Source organism: Saccoglossus kowalevskii, chromosome 3, assembly GCF_978046115.1.
Source record: "Saccoglossus kowalevskii chromosome 3, keSacKowa6.1, whole genome shotgun sequence".
In the NCBI taxonomy this organism is placed as follows: Eukaryota; Metazoa; Hemichordata; class Enteropneusta; family Harrimaniidae; genus Saccoglossus; species Saccoglossus kowalevskii.
The window spans coordinates 44,358,284-44,376,031 of NC_140643.1; the positions used below are offsets into that span (position 1 = coordinate 44,358,284).

At 36.8% G+C, this 17,748-nt stretch overlaps 1 protein-coding gene and 1 long non-coding RNA gene across 3 annotated transcripts in view; one reads left to right on the forward strand and one right to left on the reverse strand.

Moving 5' to 3' along the window:
- The window catches only part of LOC146748010 (uncharacterized), a 43,510-nt gene extending 37,154 nt beyond the window's left edge, over positions 1-6,356 (forward strand). Inside the window, exon 2 of the long non-coding RNA XR_014929004.1 lies at positions 5,826-6,356. This is a non-coding gene — a long non-coding RNA (uncharacterized LOC146748010). The remainder of the gene's footprint in view (positions 1-5,825) is intronic.
- Positions 479-10,983, reverse strand: LOC100378643 (ileal sodium/bile acid cotransporter-like). Of its 2 annotated transcripts, none has more exons than XM_006825349.3 (4): positions 10,769-10,983; positions 3,390-3,760; positions 1,963-2,173; positions 479-1,811 (listed from the first exon to the last, which is right to left on the reverse strand). In XM_006825349.3, exons 2-4 carry the CDS (start codon positions 3,746-3,748, stop codon positions 1,308-1,310), a joined length of 1,074 nt encoding a protein of 357 aa, XP_006825412.1. In that variant the 5' UTR covers positions 3,749-3,760; positions 10,769-10,983; the 3' UTR covers positions 479-1,307. The 2 variants fall into 2 exon arrangements, with proteins under 2 accessions (XP_006825412.1, XP_085353379.1); XM_085497253.1 differs by lacking the exon at positions 10,769-10,983 and adding an exon at positions 5,033-5,126.
- Positions 10,984-17,748: the final 6,765 nt, after the last annotated feature.

The following is a 17,748-nucleotide window of genomic DNA, read 5'->3' on the forward strand; positions in this document are numbered from 1 at the left end:
ATATTATGTTACATACTCTATGTTATTGCGATAGACAAGATCTTTCTCATAGGTTTAAATCGACAGACATTGACTATATTTATATAATTTAGCACCTTCTTGCAACGAAGGGTTGTGGTTTATTGTGTTCTGGTGGAAACGAGTATTGAACTGAAGCAGGCTTTTACAGAATCAATTTAAAGCAGCCTTTTAAAGAATCAATTTCTCAAAATTCGCCAACAAATTTAGTCTTGTAAATTTACTCACAGGATGACAACACCTCTCTTTGCTGTGTTTTATATGAGTCAACTTTTCACAATTATAATTATTATAAATGTTTGGTAGGAATATACACTTAATATCAGAGAAGTGGATAACATATCGACGAGATATATATGACCGGTATATATATGCGTCAGTCTGTCATTCGCATCGCCACCACTTTCAAAAGTACACGACACAATTGAAAATATAAATAAACAAGTAGGCAAATAATATCTTAGTTTGAAACGTTTTATTGCCGTTGAATATTAGATGATAAATCATCACACTGTTTGATATACATTATATGAGACTACTAATCAGTTGACCTTATTAGTACATACTATTGATTATTACATATGCTGAACACTCATTGTACTTGGTGACAGTTTTTCTTACATTTCTACCAAAATGTTAGGGCAAAAAATAACACATTAATACATTCTAATTTCAGAGGATTATATTATATCTGTAATATATCTGTAACAACTGTGATAAGTGATTTTGGAAGAGGAAAAGGTTTTCAAGGCTCTTTGTTTATATCCCATGATGTACGATTGCCAATTATTACATCTTTTTTACACCTTTTAACCACCTTGGAAGTCTTGGGGTAACACACAAATCGTTTGATTTTAAAATATAATAAAAAAAACACAGAAGGCACCTTACTAGCTAAGTACCTAAACTTACTAATGTCTCTACTCTGGTGAATTGTATTTGTCTTTCTTGTGACAAAACACTTTGCTTGAAGTTCCTTTGTGAAAATACCGAACCGAATCACTCAATTGCTACCCAATGCAGATTTAATCGACTACAGTTCCTCCTATAAATTTCCTTAAATATGTCCATAATTGTTTGAGTTATCTGGAGATGGTGTAAAAGCCTTCAACAAATCCTTATTTCCCTACCAATAAGATACAGGTCTCTTCTAAAATCAATTCAATGAACACATTTGAAATACAATTGAACAATAATTTTCAGAAGAGTCTTTGTTCTAAGCGCAATCGTCCTGTAAATCTGATGAACATTTTTGTTTTAGTTATTATATTTTACTGAGCACATTCGTTTCACATGCCAACTTGCACCCCTACATCAACCATACTGACACCTGAGATACTTTCTAAGCTGTTTTGTTTCTCTTTCTTCACTTTAAATTTTTCTACAGTTTTCATGCGGTTACTCAGTAATCCCCCCTTTTCCTTCAGGATGCATTTCTTGTAAACCCAATATAGGATAACAATTATAAATCCTTCTACCATCGCAAAAATGGTGTGGATCATTGGTATCGTCATCATTTCAAGCTGGTTGGTGTATCCCTGAAGTATGAGATAATTTATCAAACTCAAGGCGAGTGCTCCATTTTGAACTCCTGTCTCAAAAGCAACAGTTCTGGATTGCTTGGGCTTAAGTCCAAGTAGTCTAGATAGGAAATACCCAACGACGAATGCAGTAAAAGGATAAAGAGTGCCAACACACCATTCCCTCCAACCAGTAGCGAATATGGGAGGGAACACTACAACGTTGATTGTTATGAAGATGATAAGTTGGAAATTTACGATGATGTTCAAAACCTGAAAAAAAAAACACAATAAATATAAAAGATGTTATATAGATCAATGCAGTTTGGAGTTGTAGCCTCGTGGTGCAAGTCATAGTAAACTTGTGTACCAACAACATATAGTGACATTTCCGTGTGAACAAGTATTTCTTCCCCATACTTACAAATGACAGTTTTTCGGAAAATCGTGGCCACTTCCATCGCACCAGCATACCAATACCGCCCGGTATGAGCATGATCGCCAAAGCAATCGCAATTTCCGCGGGTGATGGTATAATAACATCTGATATCGCAATCCAATATTGTGAATAGAGGAACAAACACCATGGCATCATACCAATTGCCAACACGTTGGAAACGAATGTCATACAGACACTGCAACAAGAATTGAGTATTTTACGCCCATTATGTCACAAACAAACAGTATTTTTATTTTTATTTATCTGTATTAATAAAACAACGATTACATATGACACCATATATAAATTAAGTGCCTACTTCTGATTACACTAAAGTAGTTTAATATATAGCCCACACGTGCTATATCACACCAATGCGTACACGTGCTATATCATACCAATACGTACACGTGCTATATCACACCAATACGTACACGTGCTATATCACACCAATACGTACACGTGTTATATCACACCAATACGTACACGTGCTATATCACACCAATACCTACACGTGCTATATCACACCAATACGTACACGTGCTATATCACACCAATACGTACACGTGCTATATCACACCAATACGTACACGTGCTATATCACACCAATACGTACACGTGCTATATCACACCAATACGTACACGTGCTATATCACACCAATACGTACACGTGCTATATCATACCAATACGTACACGTGCTATATCACACCAATACGTACACGTGCTATATCACACCAATACGTACACGTGTTATATCACACCAATACGTACACGTGCTATATCACACCAATACGTACACGTGCTATATCACACCAATACGTACACGTGCTATATCACACCAATACGTACACGTGTTATATCACACCAATACGTACACGTGCTATATCATACCAATACGTACACGTGCTATATCACACCAATACCTACACGTGCTATATCACACCAATACGTACACGTGCTATATCACACCAATACGTACACGTGCTATATCATACCAATACGTACACGTGCTATATCACACCAATACGTACACGTGCTATATCACACCAATACCTACACGTGCTATATCACACCAATACGTACACGTGCTATATCATACCAATACCTACACGTGCTATATCACACCAATACCTACACGTGCTATATCACACCAATACGTACACGTGCTATATCACACCAATACGTACACGTGCTATATCACACCAATACCTACACGTGCTATATCATACCAATACGTACACGTGCTATATCACACCAATACCTACACGTGCTATATCACACCAATACCTACACGTGCTATATCATACCAATACGTACACGTGCTATATCACACCAATACCTACACGTGCTATATCACACCAATACGAGAATATACTCAAGTTTTAGGAGCTACTGATAGACACGTAATTACCTGAGGGTTATGTCACCTTCAGACCAATATGTCATGATATTTGACGCTGTACCTCCTGGACATGTTGCAATGAGAATGGTTCCTATGGCGACGTTAGCTGGTAACTGAAACAATATTGCCAAGGTGAATCCAATTAGCGGCATGATACCAAACTGGCATAACGCCCCCACAGTTACTGGTATGGGTCTTTGAAATATTTTCTTAATGTCCTTCCATTCAATTGTACATCCAAGACCAATCATGAGAAACACTAAAGCTATGTTTAGATTAATCTGACCAAATATCAATAAATCCTGTCGAGGTTTGAATGGAGCCTGCATTGTCTCGTTCGTGATGTTAGGAAGCATGGTGGACGACATTCTTGCGGGAACCTGAAACAAAACAAAACAAAACAAAACAAAACTGCTGTAATCCCACTGCAAACATTCAGGATTAAAATTGTGAGATTACTGACAATACTAATAGTGTTGGTGTAAGGTTGTTCACATTGAAACTCCTTAATCGTTGTTTTGTGGTTTTGATTGATGCGCAGATCGACGCACACAATAAGGTCACATCGAAAAGCAATGCAAATCTTTATTTATTGTACATCGTGATCAGATCAAGACTCTCGTTCATACATTCAACTTAGGGCACAATGGGTTGAGGGAAGTCACGTTTATCAACATAAATCTCGCGCATACGTGACGTATAAATACCTCATATATTCTATATATATGATATATACCCTGCTTCTCAAGTGGAAATAGACAGCCAATATAATCGCTAATCTAATGTGATAACAAATTCAGCTGCCTTTAATAGTTTAATTGCAAACGCATGACCGAAAGACACAGGCAGTTCACATCGGAATATTTATTTGTGCTGGTTAAAGGTTTAATGGGTGTGTCGTAAAAGGACACGTTGACCCCGATCAAGGACGTCAACGGAACCCTGAGGCTTTGTATTCTCTGGGTGACCTTATGCGACCCGAAGACAAAGTGAGAAAATTGCATGACTGGGTTTGCGTAATTTCGACCTCTATACACACTTCACTGCCACAATGGCTGTCCAATTGTGATTCATGGCTTTACTTTTACCTTTAGAAAACTGGACCACGGTGGTAAAATAAAACATTTGTTGTGGCGTACTTTTAACGCTGAAACATCTGTTGTGAATTCTATTTGTGTTCATACATAAAAGTAGGCTATAAAGAAGTAACTTATAAAAATTCTTGCAAACGAGTTTACGACCGTACGTCATGTAAATGTTCTTTGCGAATGACATTTATTATTGAAATGAGCTCGTATGTGTGGGTACAGCGTTGATATTCTATTATAAGATTTATCAAGACGACCATGGTGTCTTGCATTGATGCATTGGCTCAGATCTTGCTATGTTGGTTCCCATGCATCAGAAAACCTTATCGTGGCCAACCTGCACAACATTCTAAGCAATTTGTACTTCAGAATTTTGAATTTTAGTAATTTGAAACAAAATACCCCCAACATGGAGTTTAACAATTATATTATACCCGGCCATCGGTAAACAATGACAGATTTACCCCGGTCAACACAACACGGCAAGGTTTGATTGCAATGTGCTACACACTTGGGTTATGTCATCGATATTCATTCGATCTTAGTTCAACAAAGGGTACCTACCTGTGCTCAGAACTCTTGAAACAAATGAAAAGGCTTTTTCTCGTCTATTATGCAAATTATTATTTAAATTCCATCGACCGAATACCTCTACCGAAGCATACACTTATTTAAGTAGTAAATGAAAGGGCGTTACTTATGTTGGACATAAGGTGAAGGAAACACCACGGGACAGAAGCGTGTTGCAAGGGCGTAGCCCGAAACAAATCTCTGATGTCTTGCGGTGTTAGCTACTTATACACTGACTGATTTAAGTTATAGTGACGTACTAGTCAGGGTCAACATAATTTCTTCATCAACAAAATATTCTCTAAGTTCGACTACCTGTTAACACTGACCACTCGGCAGCACGATAACCGGTTTTACTACTTCACTGATTAAAATAATTCTGACATCTCAACAGCACATTATCTTAGCAAACCTTTTGATGAACCCGTGTAACATCACATAAATACATTGGCAGAGTAAATTGTATTTCAAATACGGTATTGTATCCTGAGCACTGTATTAGTTTTGGCAATGAATGTTTGTCTCAATTCTGACAGGTCAATGACGTGGATTTAAAATTTGATTCTAAATTTGCTTACGTTTTATATATATTTTATGTTGTATTTCAGTAGCGTTGCTATGAGGATGTTTTATGTATTCCATTTTAATGGCGCCTTTTTTATGTATCACGCCTCTTGGCATTTGTGAGTGTTGTCACGTATCTCTGTGGCATGTGGTCTTGGAACATACTGAATCAACCTGGTCTAGTAGACTTTTTTTACAGTGTTCTTTCATTTCATTTTTATAGAATCGTGCATGGAATCATGGGAAAAATTTGTGTGCATTGCCGTGTGATAGCTGTAATTTGTTGAATAACAAATGATGTTTATGATCTACTGAGTTGCCTACGTGACATAGCTGCTAGCAAGATCACATTTTGATTGGCTCATGTAGAATCCCACGTGGTGTCTCTGAATGTGGACCATTTATGTCTATAAATTGGACAGACTGAGGGCAGTTGGCGTCCATCTTTTTTACAGTGATATAGCCTGTATGTTCTTGCTGCGATATTTTGAGACAAGTGATACAGGCTTCAACCATCAATCTGTGAGACTTGTATGAACTGCTCTGCAATCTATCTTTTGCGTTCAGCGGTGCCCTCCAGAATACCAGCGTTCCTCGTCATTGTGTTGCAAAAGCCATTGACTGTCATCCATTTCTACATCCTGGAACACTTCCCTTGGCAATCTCCTGTTTCAGTGATTTTATACATTGTATTTTTCTGTGCATTTTTTCTTGTAATTATTTTGAGAGGTATTAAAGCAAGAAGCTTTAACTCGATATTTTGGTGTATGTGTATCACAGCACTATTTAGCCAAATGAATATAGTTCACTGCTAGTGAAGGAATTTGACGTTAAACATAGAACAGGTTTGTGCAGTCACAAGACTTTAATCACATCGATTTACAATTTAAAGTGTAACTCTATTTATTACACAATCATCGGTAAACAACTGCAAATTTAATCTGACCATCTATAACACCACAGAGTGGATTATCAGATTAATCAGTGCTAATTCAAAAACCGTATCTACATACAGAATACTGTAAAGTTGTACACAAATTAAAACACCATTTCTATGTATAAATATAAATCCGAATATTCGACCAACAAATGTATGGTTCGTTTACTTTGTTACACGATGAATGCAGACATAGTCATGGGTTTAGCTAATGCTTATTTGCATGCCAGTGAGTACTACGTTATATATCATAGAGTGGGTGAAAGGTGAAATTACTTTGCAATGAAATTCTATTCATGTAATTGTCCTGAGTTCTGAGGTTAATGTATTCGGTAACACGCACGATGGCAAATAGTATACTATATGTTTATTTGTCTAACTTGTAATTTTTCCACAGAACAATAAATGAATAAGCCGCTCTAGACATTAGTCAATATAACTAAAACTATTTTTATCATTGATCCAAACATTCATCGAAAGCGCAACATTTTGAAAATGTATTAGTTATGCAGATTCGATGTTAAAAACATCCATGAAACCTGTATTAAATCGAAAGTTGGTCGTTCGTGTGCTAAAGGGAATGTGAAAAAACAAACAAAAATAGATGATGATTGTATGATGTTCCAAGGCACAGATTGGGATCCACAATGATTCAACCTTTAACCGAGCAACCTCCTGTATGACAACACTCGCAGATGGCTAGAAGCATACAAAGTACCCCATAAGTGGAATGTATCACTCAAAAATGCAATATATATGGAATATATACAAATTTAGTTTCACGTCATTCACCTGACTCGTACATTCACTGCTGGAAATAGTACTGTAAATGGATTAATTTCTCACTAGATTTAAATTTTGCTATTTTGGCTGATAGGCAAAATCCACAATGTACTTTAACAGTTAAAGTAATAATGTAACATATTGTTTCCCTGCCAATTTTGTGAACTTTAAAGCAAGATATTAATATTCTGAAAACATCGAATAATGAAATTTAAATGACATTGACAAACAAATTGTGCCCAGGGTAGAATGTGCAAGTAGTGAACACCCTGTTACACATACATAATGCGTTGTGTACATATTTGAATAACAATGCATTATACTACTATATTTATTCGTGGTCGCTTACGGTCACCGAAGAGTACGCCAAGATAGGCGAATTGTCGTAAATCCGTTTTTCGACCTTTACTATTTATGTTATTGCTGAACGAATTTCCAACATAAATAACACTCTTTTATGCTTCGGTAGAAGTATGCAGTTGATAGTTTTGAAAGGTTGAGAGAAAGTCTGTAGCAGACGACACTTATTTTTGTAAATAATGCGATGTGTTCATTCCCACGTGACTGCGATCTGACCAATAAACAAGGTGATCTTAAACATGAAGTATAATACAACCAAATCAGTACATTTTTAATTCATTGCTCTAATCAGGGTTTGGTATTTGAATTGTAGACCAAATGCTATGAATCTCTTAATCCGCGACGTCAGACAGGAATCATGTTGGAATGTGACCACACTTTCTTAGAGGGAGTGGATTTATTGGGAATGGAACAAACACAGGGCAGTCAAATAAAGTCTATATTGTGAATTCATGTCATGTACCCTAGCATAATGCTTTCTATTAATATAGACAGGTACTGGTGACGCAGACTAAATACCTCGTCACTCGTGCGCGTACAGTGTGCCACAGAAATAACTTACCTTATAACAATAACATTGGAGGCATCTTTTCTTATGTCTATTGGCAAAGTTTAACATTAGGCACAATTATGAATAAAATAATGATTTATTTTAATGTGTTAGTCAATTCTGTGTTAGTTACACCCACTATTTTATTTCCAATTGGTGACAGGTAACCCACGTTCATGTACTACGTTATATATCATAGAGTGGGGGAAAGGTGAAATTACTTTGCAATAGAAGCCTATTCATGTAATTGTTCTGAATTCTGAGGTTAACGTATTCGGTAACACCGACGATGACAAACGCACGTATCTGAGAGGACAATAGTATATGTTTATTTGTCTAACTTGTAAGTTTCCTACAGAACAATAAATGAACAAGCCATGCATAGCACAGTCCACGTTAGTTATCAAATTTAAGATACTAGTATATAGTTTTGTTGATAGAAATATAGTTACATAAACATGATGATTTTTTTTTAAATTAAAATGATTGACATCTTGTATCTGATCGTCAAACGAGTACTTGTCCATATTGAAAAATATTTCTCTGGAACAGCATTAATCAAAACAAAATGAGTCGGCCATTTTGAATACATCTATATATCTATAACATGATGTAAAACGGATATATAAAATTTGAACATAATCAGTAAAAGCATATCAGAGATAAGGCTCTAGAAGTGTATTCATTTAAACAAAATGGCCGCCAGTCAGCCATTTTGAATCCGATATTGAATAATAAAAATTATGTGCATCAAGGTCCCATAATGTTCAACGTATGTACCAAATTTGAACAAAATCCATTCATAAACGCCAAGATCCATTTCTGGAATGCCAGAAATGCTTGATTTTTGATGATTTTTTAGCACAAAAACGGCTGCCATTTGGCCATTTTGAATCAGATACTAGTAGTCAAACCAATATATCTATGTCATGATGTAGAATGAATATATAAAATTTGAACATAATCAGTCAGAGCATGGCAGAGATATGGCACTAGAACTGCATTCATTAAAACAAAATGGCCGCCATAATGTCCAACATATGTACCAAGTTTAAATACAGTCCATCCATAAATGCTTGATTTTTATGATTTTTTAGCACAAAAATCACCACCATTCGGCCATCTTGAATCAGACCGTGAAACAAATTGATTTTCATATGTATAATATTATGTATGATGTATGTGTCAAGTTCGATTGTGATTGGTCCAGACATGTCTAAAATACAGACCCGGACGCACACACGCACGGACACACAGATGCACGGACGCACGAACGCACAGAGGTCAAAACATAAGTCCCCGTTTTTGGACTGCGTCTGAACGGGGACTTATAGGCTGCTCTAGACGTGAATAAACATAACTAAAACTATTTTTATCATTGCATGTTATGTTAATTAGGTATTTGTTTAGTATGTGTCATTAATACCTGTCTATAACAATGTAAATCTTTATGCTAAGGTACGTGACTCGAATTCGTAATACAGCTTTCCTTTATCTGCCACGTGTCCACGTACACGTACACAAATAACTCGTGTGGTTTTGTTTATTTAAGTTAGTTCTTGTCAAATTGGTTTCCTCTCCCTCAAATAAACCCATTTTACCCAACTTACACACATTCTATGCTAATTTGACTTCATATTTTTGAAATTCATAAATAAATCTGTAACACATTTTTAATAAGAATAATCTTTTTGCTAAAGAAATTAAATACGTTGAATATCACAATACTCAATGGAACTACAAGGTCATATGAAAACGATGTCCTCTACCAAAAGACCATGATTTGTATATCCTATTTGTGCTTACGGGATAGTTAAAGAAAGCAAAAAAATTAAGGGATACATGATAGACGTGACATGGTTTCACGACGAAATTACAAGACCCAACGAGTGATTTCAGTAGATGCTTTTTTTAATTTGGCATACTGAAAGAAAAAATGACACAGTAAGTGAGTAATTTTGCGCAAAACTAAAAGTATATTTTACACACGTTGTGTACGTGGCATGGGGTCAAAATAAAACACGACGTTCGCTTTACGATGACCACAACCATTTATAATTCACGAATTTCACTGTAAACTGAATCTACTTTACGAGGTAAATCGCGTCAACCTGATTTAATGCGGCACTGCAGTTCCTGAATCGGAAATCATTGTGTTGTTTGTTTGTGGAATCGGTCAAACGTGTAAGATTGTTTATCTCCAACAGAACGTCAATAATCCCAGCCGGCTCATAAAGGTTTAAACACATTTAAAGACATTACCCCCCCCCCCCCCCATCCACCAACACTGCAATTCAAAACTGGTCATAACAATTCTGAAGGTGTACCGCAAACATGGGGTTAATTCATTATTTGACATTATAAAAAGAGACACTATTTATTTCCCGGCCTTCGTTAAAGAATGGCAGATTTGCGCCGGTCACATAACACGCCAACGTTACAGTAAATGATTCTGACAGCAATGTGTTACTCACAAGGGCTATGGTGGGTTTGGGACGCTATCAGATTGACAATATACTCATTCAACAATGGGTACCTTAGCACAGAACAGAATTGAAAATCCCTTCTTTATGCGACAGTGTCACTGCTAATGTCACTGATCAGTCCCAACAATCAAATATATACCTCTAAAGACTCGTCATTAGTTCAAGTAGCAAAAGAAAGGGGTGTTATTTATGTTAACATAGGTAGTAAAAGTCAAATTTACGCCAATCTTAACCCCAGCGTAGTCTTCCGTGGTCGTAAATGACCCCGATCATAATAAAGTAGTATAGTGCATTGTTATTCAAATATGTGCATAACAGACTACAGGGTAGTAACGTTTCACATTTTAGCACATTCATGGGTTAAAGTTTACAACATTGTTATGTTGTAACTGTACCTGTAACAACAACCTGTAGACTGTCTCTGCGGTGGATCAGCAAAAATAGCGAAAGTCTAGTCAGGCAAATAATGCATTCACAGTACTAGTGTTATTATTAGCAGTGACTGCGTGACTTAGGTCAATTAGGGACTGGACAGAAAATACAGAAGGGGTACATTGTATTTGGGGGGGGGGGTCACTGATTTTTTTGCAAGTGTCGAGGGGAGAGTTACAGTAATCTGTGCAGGCATAAAGGGAAGGGTCACAATTTTTTGTTCAATGCAAGACAATGACACCACAGTAAAAGTGGCCGAAATTGTATGCACATTCTGATTGACTGTGTAGCCTCAACAAACACCTACTCCTATTACTCATTTAGCAGTTGTATTTACATTGAATGACATGTTAAAAACATAAGTTATATTCAGAGCTATGACGACAAACCCCTGTCTAATGATTCTAATAATGAATCGTCAGACAGTGGAGAATGAAAAAAACAAACAAGTTACTGGATCAGAAAGTACTTTGGCGACTGGTAATTCACCATTGGGGAAAATAATACTGTTTGATTAAAACAAAGATTTAACAGATTTATTGTAGTGTAATAATATGATATACTATGTGTTCACAATTCCAATAACCACTGTTTGTTTGCATGACTGTAATTAATATGCAAATTACTTAATACACTGATTATTCAAACAGTGGCGGATCCAGAGGGGGCCAGGGGGGCCATGCCCCCCAAACGCATGACGATTCGTATCATCTGGATTACGCATAGCTTCTCTGCGATTTACGGTCCGTATATCTTAAGCGTAGCTTGGACCCCCCAATACATTTTGCTGGATCCGCCACTGTATTCAAATGTGATCTTTAAATCTTTATCTTGAGCCATGATTATCGTGTGTAAGAAGAATTAAGACCGCCAGTTAACCCTTTCTGCTCTTACGAGCAATGTCAAATTTGTTTTGTCATTTCAGTAAGTTGACATCCTTTAGAACATGATATATAGTAGATAATATTTGGTAATCGTAGTCCTAAGTAACTATTAAAAATAGCTAGACGTTTCGAGCAATGGTTATAGATAAATATGGTTGACTCCCTGTAATCTTGCTTTTTTGCTATACTACTATATTTCTGTACATGAGCAAGGATAAAGAAAATTCGGTTTGGATACACAAAAATGCATGAATAGCTTATCCTGTTCAATTTCTAACCATATATTTCGATTTTAGAAGAGTAATTTAACACAACGCTTCAACGAATTAGTGATCTAGCCCTCAAAACATTTTCGAACGTTTCTGGAATAATTCATGACCATGTTCACCAGACGGAGAAATGTCCGTTTTTCCCATTTGAGGCTTAAGTATCGAATGTACCGCGGAAATGTCTTCAAGTATCCCAGACAAAATGATTACATGAATTTGTTGAATCTCACCATGTTTACCAGACAGCGAAATGCCCGTTTTAACACCCTTTGAGGTTTTAGCACTGAATGAACACCATATGTCGGGCTCTACCCGGCCATTGTTTACTCGATTAAAATGAATACATTACAGAAAGGCGACAAGCTAATACTTTAAGTCATCTACCTCGGGAATTTTGCACAGTGTCCCGCCCCAAAATAATCGCGTAAATTCGTTATTTGCTTATGTTTCGTTCGTTCAAACTAAAACAACCACATTTCTCACCGAAAAAGTCACATCATTCTGATCTAAACTATTATATATCAGTTATTATATTTTTTATACGTTTTTACTGCCAGTGTTTAATCTTCACAGACTGTTGGCAGAATAACGACATTCATTACCTGCATAGCTACTTATAAAGTACTTTATACACATTTTCTCTTCTTTGCATTTGAAATTATTGCAAATCTTTGGTCAGAGCGTCCTCTAGCATTTGTTGGGAATCATCTTTATTTGAAATGCTCTGATTGGATGGAAGTTTGAGTTGAGATAAAGTTGGCTTGTTATGGATTCAAATAAGCACTAACCACTAATTTGACAGGGAAGTGATAGTTATAATGCAGTAAGCTGTTTTAATTACTGGTGTGATAGAGTTTTAGAGTCAAATACATTTATTGGTCAACTGAAAAATCAAAATAAAGTTTCTCTATAACTTAGACTCTTATTGATCAAGTTATGACCCGTATCCCCCATAAAATAATGGTTGCATCTAATATTAAAATGAAGATGACGGACTATAGCGTTGATCCATCTCGTCCTACTCTGGATTACGTGGAGCAAATAAAGATCCTAGAAAATTAGTATGTATATGCCTTTTTTTTTTTTTTTTTTCATTTTTGCTGTCTTTGACTTTCTTAATATGCTTGTTGCTATTGACAACAGTTCAGTCCTTTGTACTGCTTCAGTCAATGTTTTTCTTCACTACCCATCTCCTCGTTGGGCGATATGTGGCTTGTGTGGCGTAATTAAGGTGGGCTCAACCCACCAAATCAGCACAGAGAGTAGGGCAATTGTCACATTTAGTGCTCCAAGTAAATATTCTCTGCCCATGTGTATTTATATAAATATATGCAGTTTCTTTGGCTTGAATAAAATTCACTTGCTTCAAACATACATGTATACTGGTTCACGTGTTTATAGTTGAAATTTAGCCAATCTTATCACCCAGGACAATTGGACATTGACATGTCACAACGTTCATTTTCAAGTGCCACACCTTAGAACAAGTAGTCATATCTGTTATTGGCTGGAGCTTTCTTTATATGGACCAGATGAATTAAAGCATATATTATAGACAGATAATCAGATTTATATACATGCAATTGTATTTTAATACCAGTTGGAGAGTGCCCTTTATGGCTGGCGCATTCTTGTTTAATTGTGCTTTAGAGGGGGGGGGGGGCAGCAACATTGATCTACCTCTTTTGAACTACACCGTCGACTTGCCGGCTTGCAGTTTGTTTCTTCTACAAATTTAGTCGTATTTTCGACATTGTTAAGGCATTCTTTAACACATTTGTTTAAGTCATCATAAAGCCTAAAATTTTAATTTTGGGTCATTCTTTTGTGGCGCGATTGAGTACGTCCTTGTCAAGTGGACGCAACGCACGCGCTTTGCCGCTTTCGTTCAATTTGAGTAATTCGGCAGAAATAAAACTACATGATGTCGGAGGGCGTACAGTGGAAAAGATACGGCGTTGCGATTTACACGTCGTTCAGGATTTCAACCCAGACGTGGTTATTTTACAGTTGGGTACAAATGATTTAGCATCACTGTCTGCATCCAATGTATGGTCACGTTTAATTAACTTGGTGCGTCATTTGCACGATCGCATAAACGTATTGGTCATTATCGTGTGTCAGGTTTTCCCTCGCGTCACAGCAGCTCGAAGTAACTTTAACGAACGTGTGGCACAGTTAAACAATATCTTAGAGGTGGAGTTAGGGGGCCTGGCTTACAGACACTTCTGGAAGCATAGGCGTGTTTTTAGCAACACGGCAACAATTTTCTGCCCCGATGGCATTCACTTTAACGGCATCGGTGAGGTCAAATATTATAGAAGCTTACGTGGAGCAATACTTAAATCCTTACAATTAATTTGATTGTATTTTGTGATAATCCTAATATATATATATGCAATTTGTTTGTTGTTTACGGATTAGATGTAGTACTTCTGTCTATGCATATTTATTTTATTTACTTGACCCAGTGGTGGTTTTACTTTGATTGAGTACAGCATGATTAGTGCAATATTCATACTCGGTAACCGTTTTGGTGGCCATTTGCACTAGTGCTGTTTTTGTACCCTCTCCCAATGACATACCTTGTTATGGCAGAGTTGTTTTACCAATTTTATTGGTTGTATGTATCTTCTGTTTGAAACTGTTTTTGTACCCTCTCCCAATGACATACCTTGTTATGGCAGAGTGGTTTTACCAATTTTATTGGTTGTATGTACCTTGTGTTTGAAACTGGAAGGTTATTATCTTTAGTTAGCATGCATTTTGTTTTGTTAAACATTTATTATTATTTAATTGTCTGTACAAAATTAATTCTGTTTATTCATAATTACGTGCATGTCATTTTTAACGGTATCCTTTTCACTTCTGTTGTTGCTATTACCATGGTTTTTTATCATGCGATAGAATATTTAGTACAGTTTATTTTCTGTCAATAATTTATTTTGTCAACAGTATGCCACCAAAACGTACAGCACCAGTCACCAGGGCAGCTACAGCAAAGCGTATAGACAGATAATCAGATTTATATACATGCAATTGTATTTTAATACCAGTTGGAGAGCGCCCTCTATGGCTGGCGGATTCTTGTTTAATTGTGCTTTAGAGGGGGGGGGGGGGGCAGCAACATTGATCTACCTCTTTTGAACTACACCATCGACTTGCTTGCAGTTTGTTTCTTCTACAATTTTAGTCGCCCTCCACCACCCCGTGCACCTCCATTGTAATTATGGCACAGATGGGTGTGGGTGTTTCTGGGGGCCTCAAACTGGATGTTTATAAGGCCTTTTGATGGACAGATTTCATGTTTCTTATGAATAACAATTTTAATTTTAAACCTTTATGCTCTTGATCGTGGGGATCCATTAAACAAAATAACAAGTGTCAATATTATTAAGAAAGGGTCTTTGACAGCGGCCCTCAAACCCTTGTTGCGAGACGACTGTGCTGACAGAGAGTAAAAGGTACAACACGAATTTATCCGGAGTTAGTGGATATTGTAAGTACGTTTTCGATTCTCTCGATCAATAATATTCACGAGACTTGGTTTAAGAATGTAGGAGCGAGGTAAATATCCGACACATCTTATTTATATTAAAATTGCATCGCTCAAATAACACGAAAGGATTTGTTAGTGTAGTAAACACAGCAATCTTCTTTATATGGAAATCGTAGTCTATGCTGAGCTTGTTTCAAATGTCGCTGTGTCGATAGAAAAAATAAAACGTGTGTTGTCATGACAATATGGATGATAATAAACAATAGGATTTCTTCTTCAAGGACATTACTTGTGGTTCACACATGTTTTGACGTGGTGTAAATTTATAACCAATGATTGTATTTAACAGATCAGAAAATACGTTTTAGTGTACACATAACTAAATATATTTGTATTAAAATATATTATGCTTACAAAAATTTAACAATATATATGATTGAATGGAATGTCAGTAATCATTACAATTTATTGAAGATCGAGAACTAGCTCTTGCAGTACAGATGTCATTCAGCGCTTGTCGTCACTTCGAAATAAAAAAAAAAAAACGATTTACAACAAAAAGCTAATTAAATATTACAAAATATGGAAATCGTATATTATTAGTCCCCGTTCGGACGAAGTCCGAAAACGGGGACTTATAATTCGGTCTCCGTCCGTGTGTCCGTGCGTCTGTGCGTCTGTGCGTCCGTGCGTCTGTGCGTCTGTGCGTCCGTACGTCCGTCCGGAGTCATATCTCAGAATCCCTTGGACCGATTCCGTTCATTCTTTGCATGTGCCTAGTACTGTATGTGGGACATATGCACATGCAGTGGTTTAGCGATTCGAATCAAAATGGCCGACTGGCAGCCATCTTGTTTTTTGAAAATGTTGTATTTTGGACATGCTTTGTAAGTTTTCATTCAAACATGGTACATAGGTTATACATGTTAGGATACATGTCCATGACGATTTATTTCACAATTGGATCAAAGATGGCCGACTGGTAGCCATCTTGTTTTTTGGAAATGTTGTATTTTGGATATGCTTTGTTAGTTTTTCATTCAAATTTAGTGCATAGATCATACATGTTAGAATACATGTTCCCGACCGTCCGTGAGTTCCTGAGTCTGTCCGTCCGTCTGTCCGTCCGTGTGTCCGTCCGTCTGTGCGTCAGTCTGTCCAGAGTCATATTTTAGAATTCTGTGGACCGATTCCGTTCATTCTTTGCATGTGCCTAGTACCTTATGTGGGACATATGCACATACAGTGGTTTAGCGATTCGATTCAAAATGGCCGACTGGCAGCCATCTTGTTTTTTGAAAATGTTGTATTTAGGACATGCTTTGTCAGTTTTCATTCAAACTTGGTACATAGATTATACATGTTAGGATACATGTCCATAACGATTTTTTTCACAATTGGATCAAATGTGGCCGACTGGCAGCGATCTTGTTTTTTGAAAATGTCGTATTTTGGACATGTTTTGTTAGTTTTCATTCAAATTTAGTACATAGATCAAACATGTTAGAATACATGTCTCCAACCGTCCGTGAGTTCTTGAGTCTGTCCGTCCGTGTGTCCGTCCGTCTGTGCGTCAGTCTGTCCAGAGTCATATTTTAGAATTCTGTGGACCGATTCCGTTCATTCTTTGCATGTGCCTAGTACGTTATGTGGGACATATGCACATGCAGTGGTTTGGCGATTCGATTCAAAATGGCTGGCTGGCAGCCATCTTGTTTTTTGAAAATGTTGTATTTTGGACATGCTTTGTCAGTTGTCATTCACATAGATTATACATGTTAGGATACATGTCCATGACGATTTATTTCGCAATTAGATCAAAGATGGTCGACTGGCAGGCATCTTGTTCTTTTTTAGGATACATGTCCATGACGATTTATTTCACAATTGGATCAAAGATGGCCGACTGGCAGCCATCTTGTTTTTTGAAAATGTTGTATTTTGTA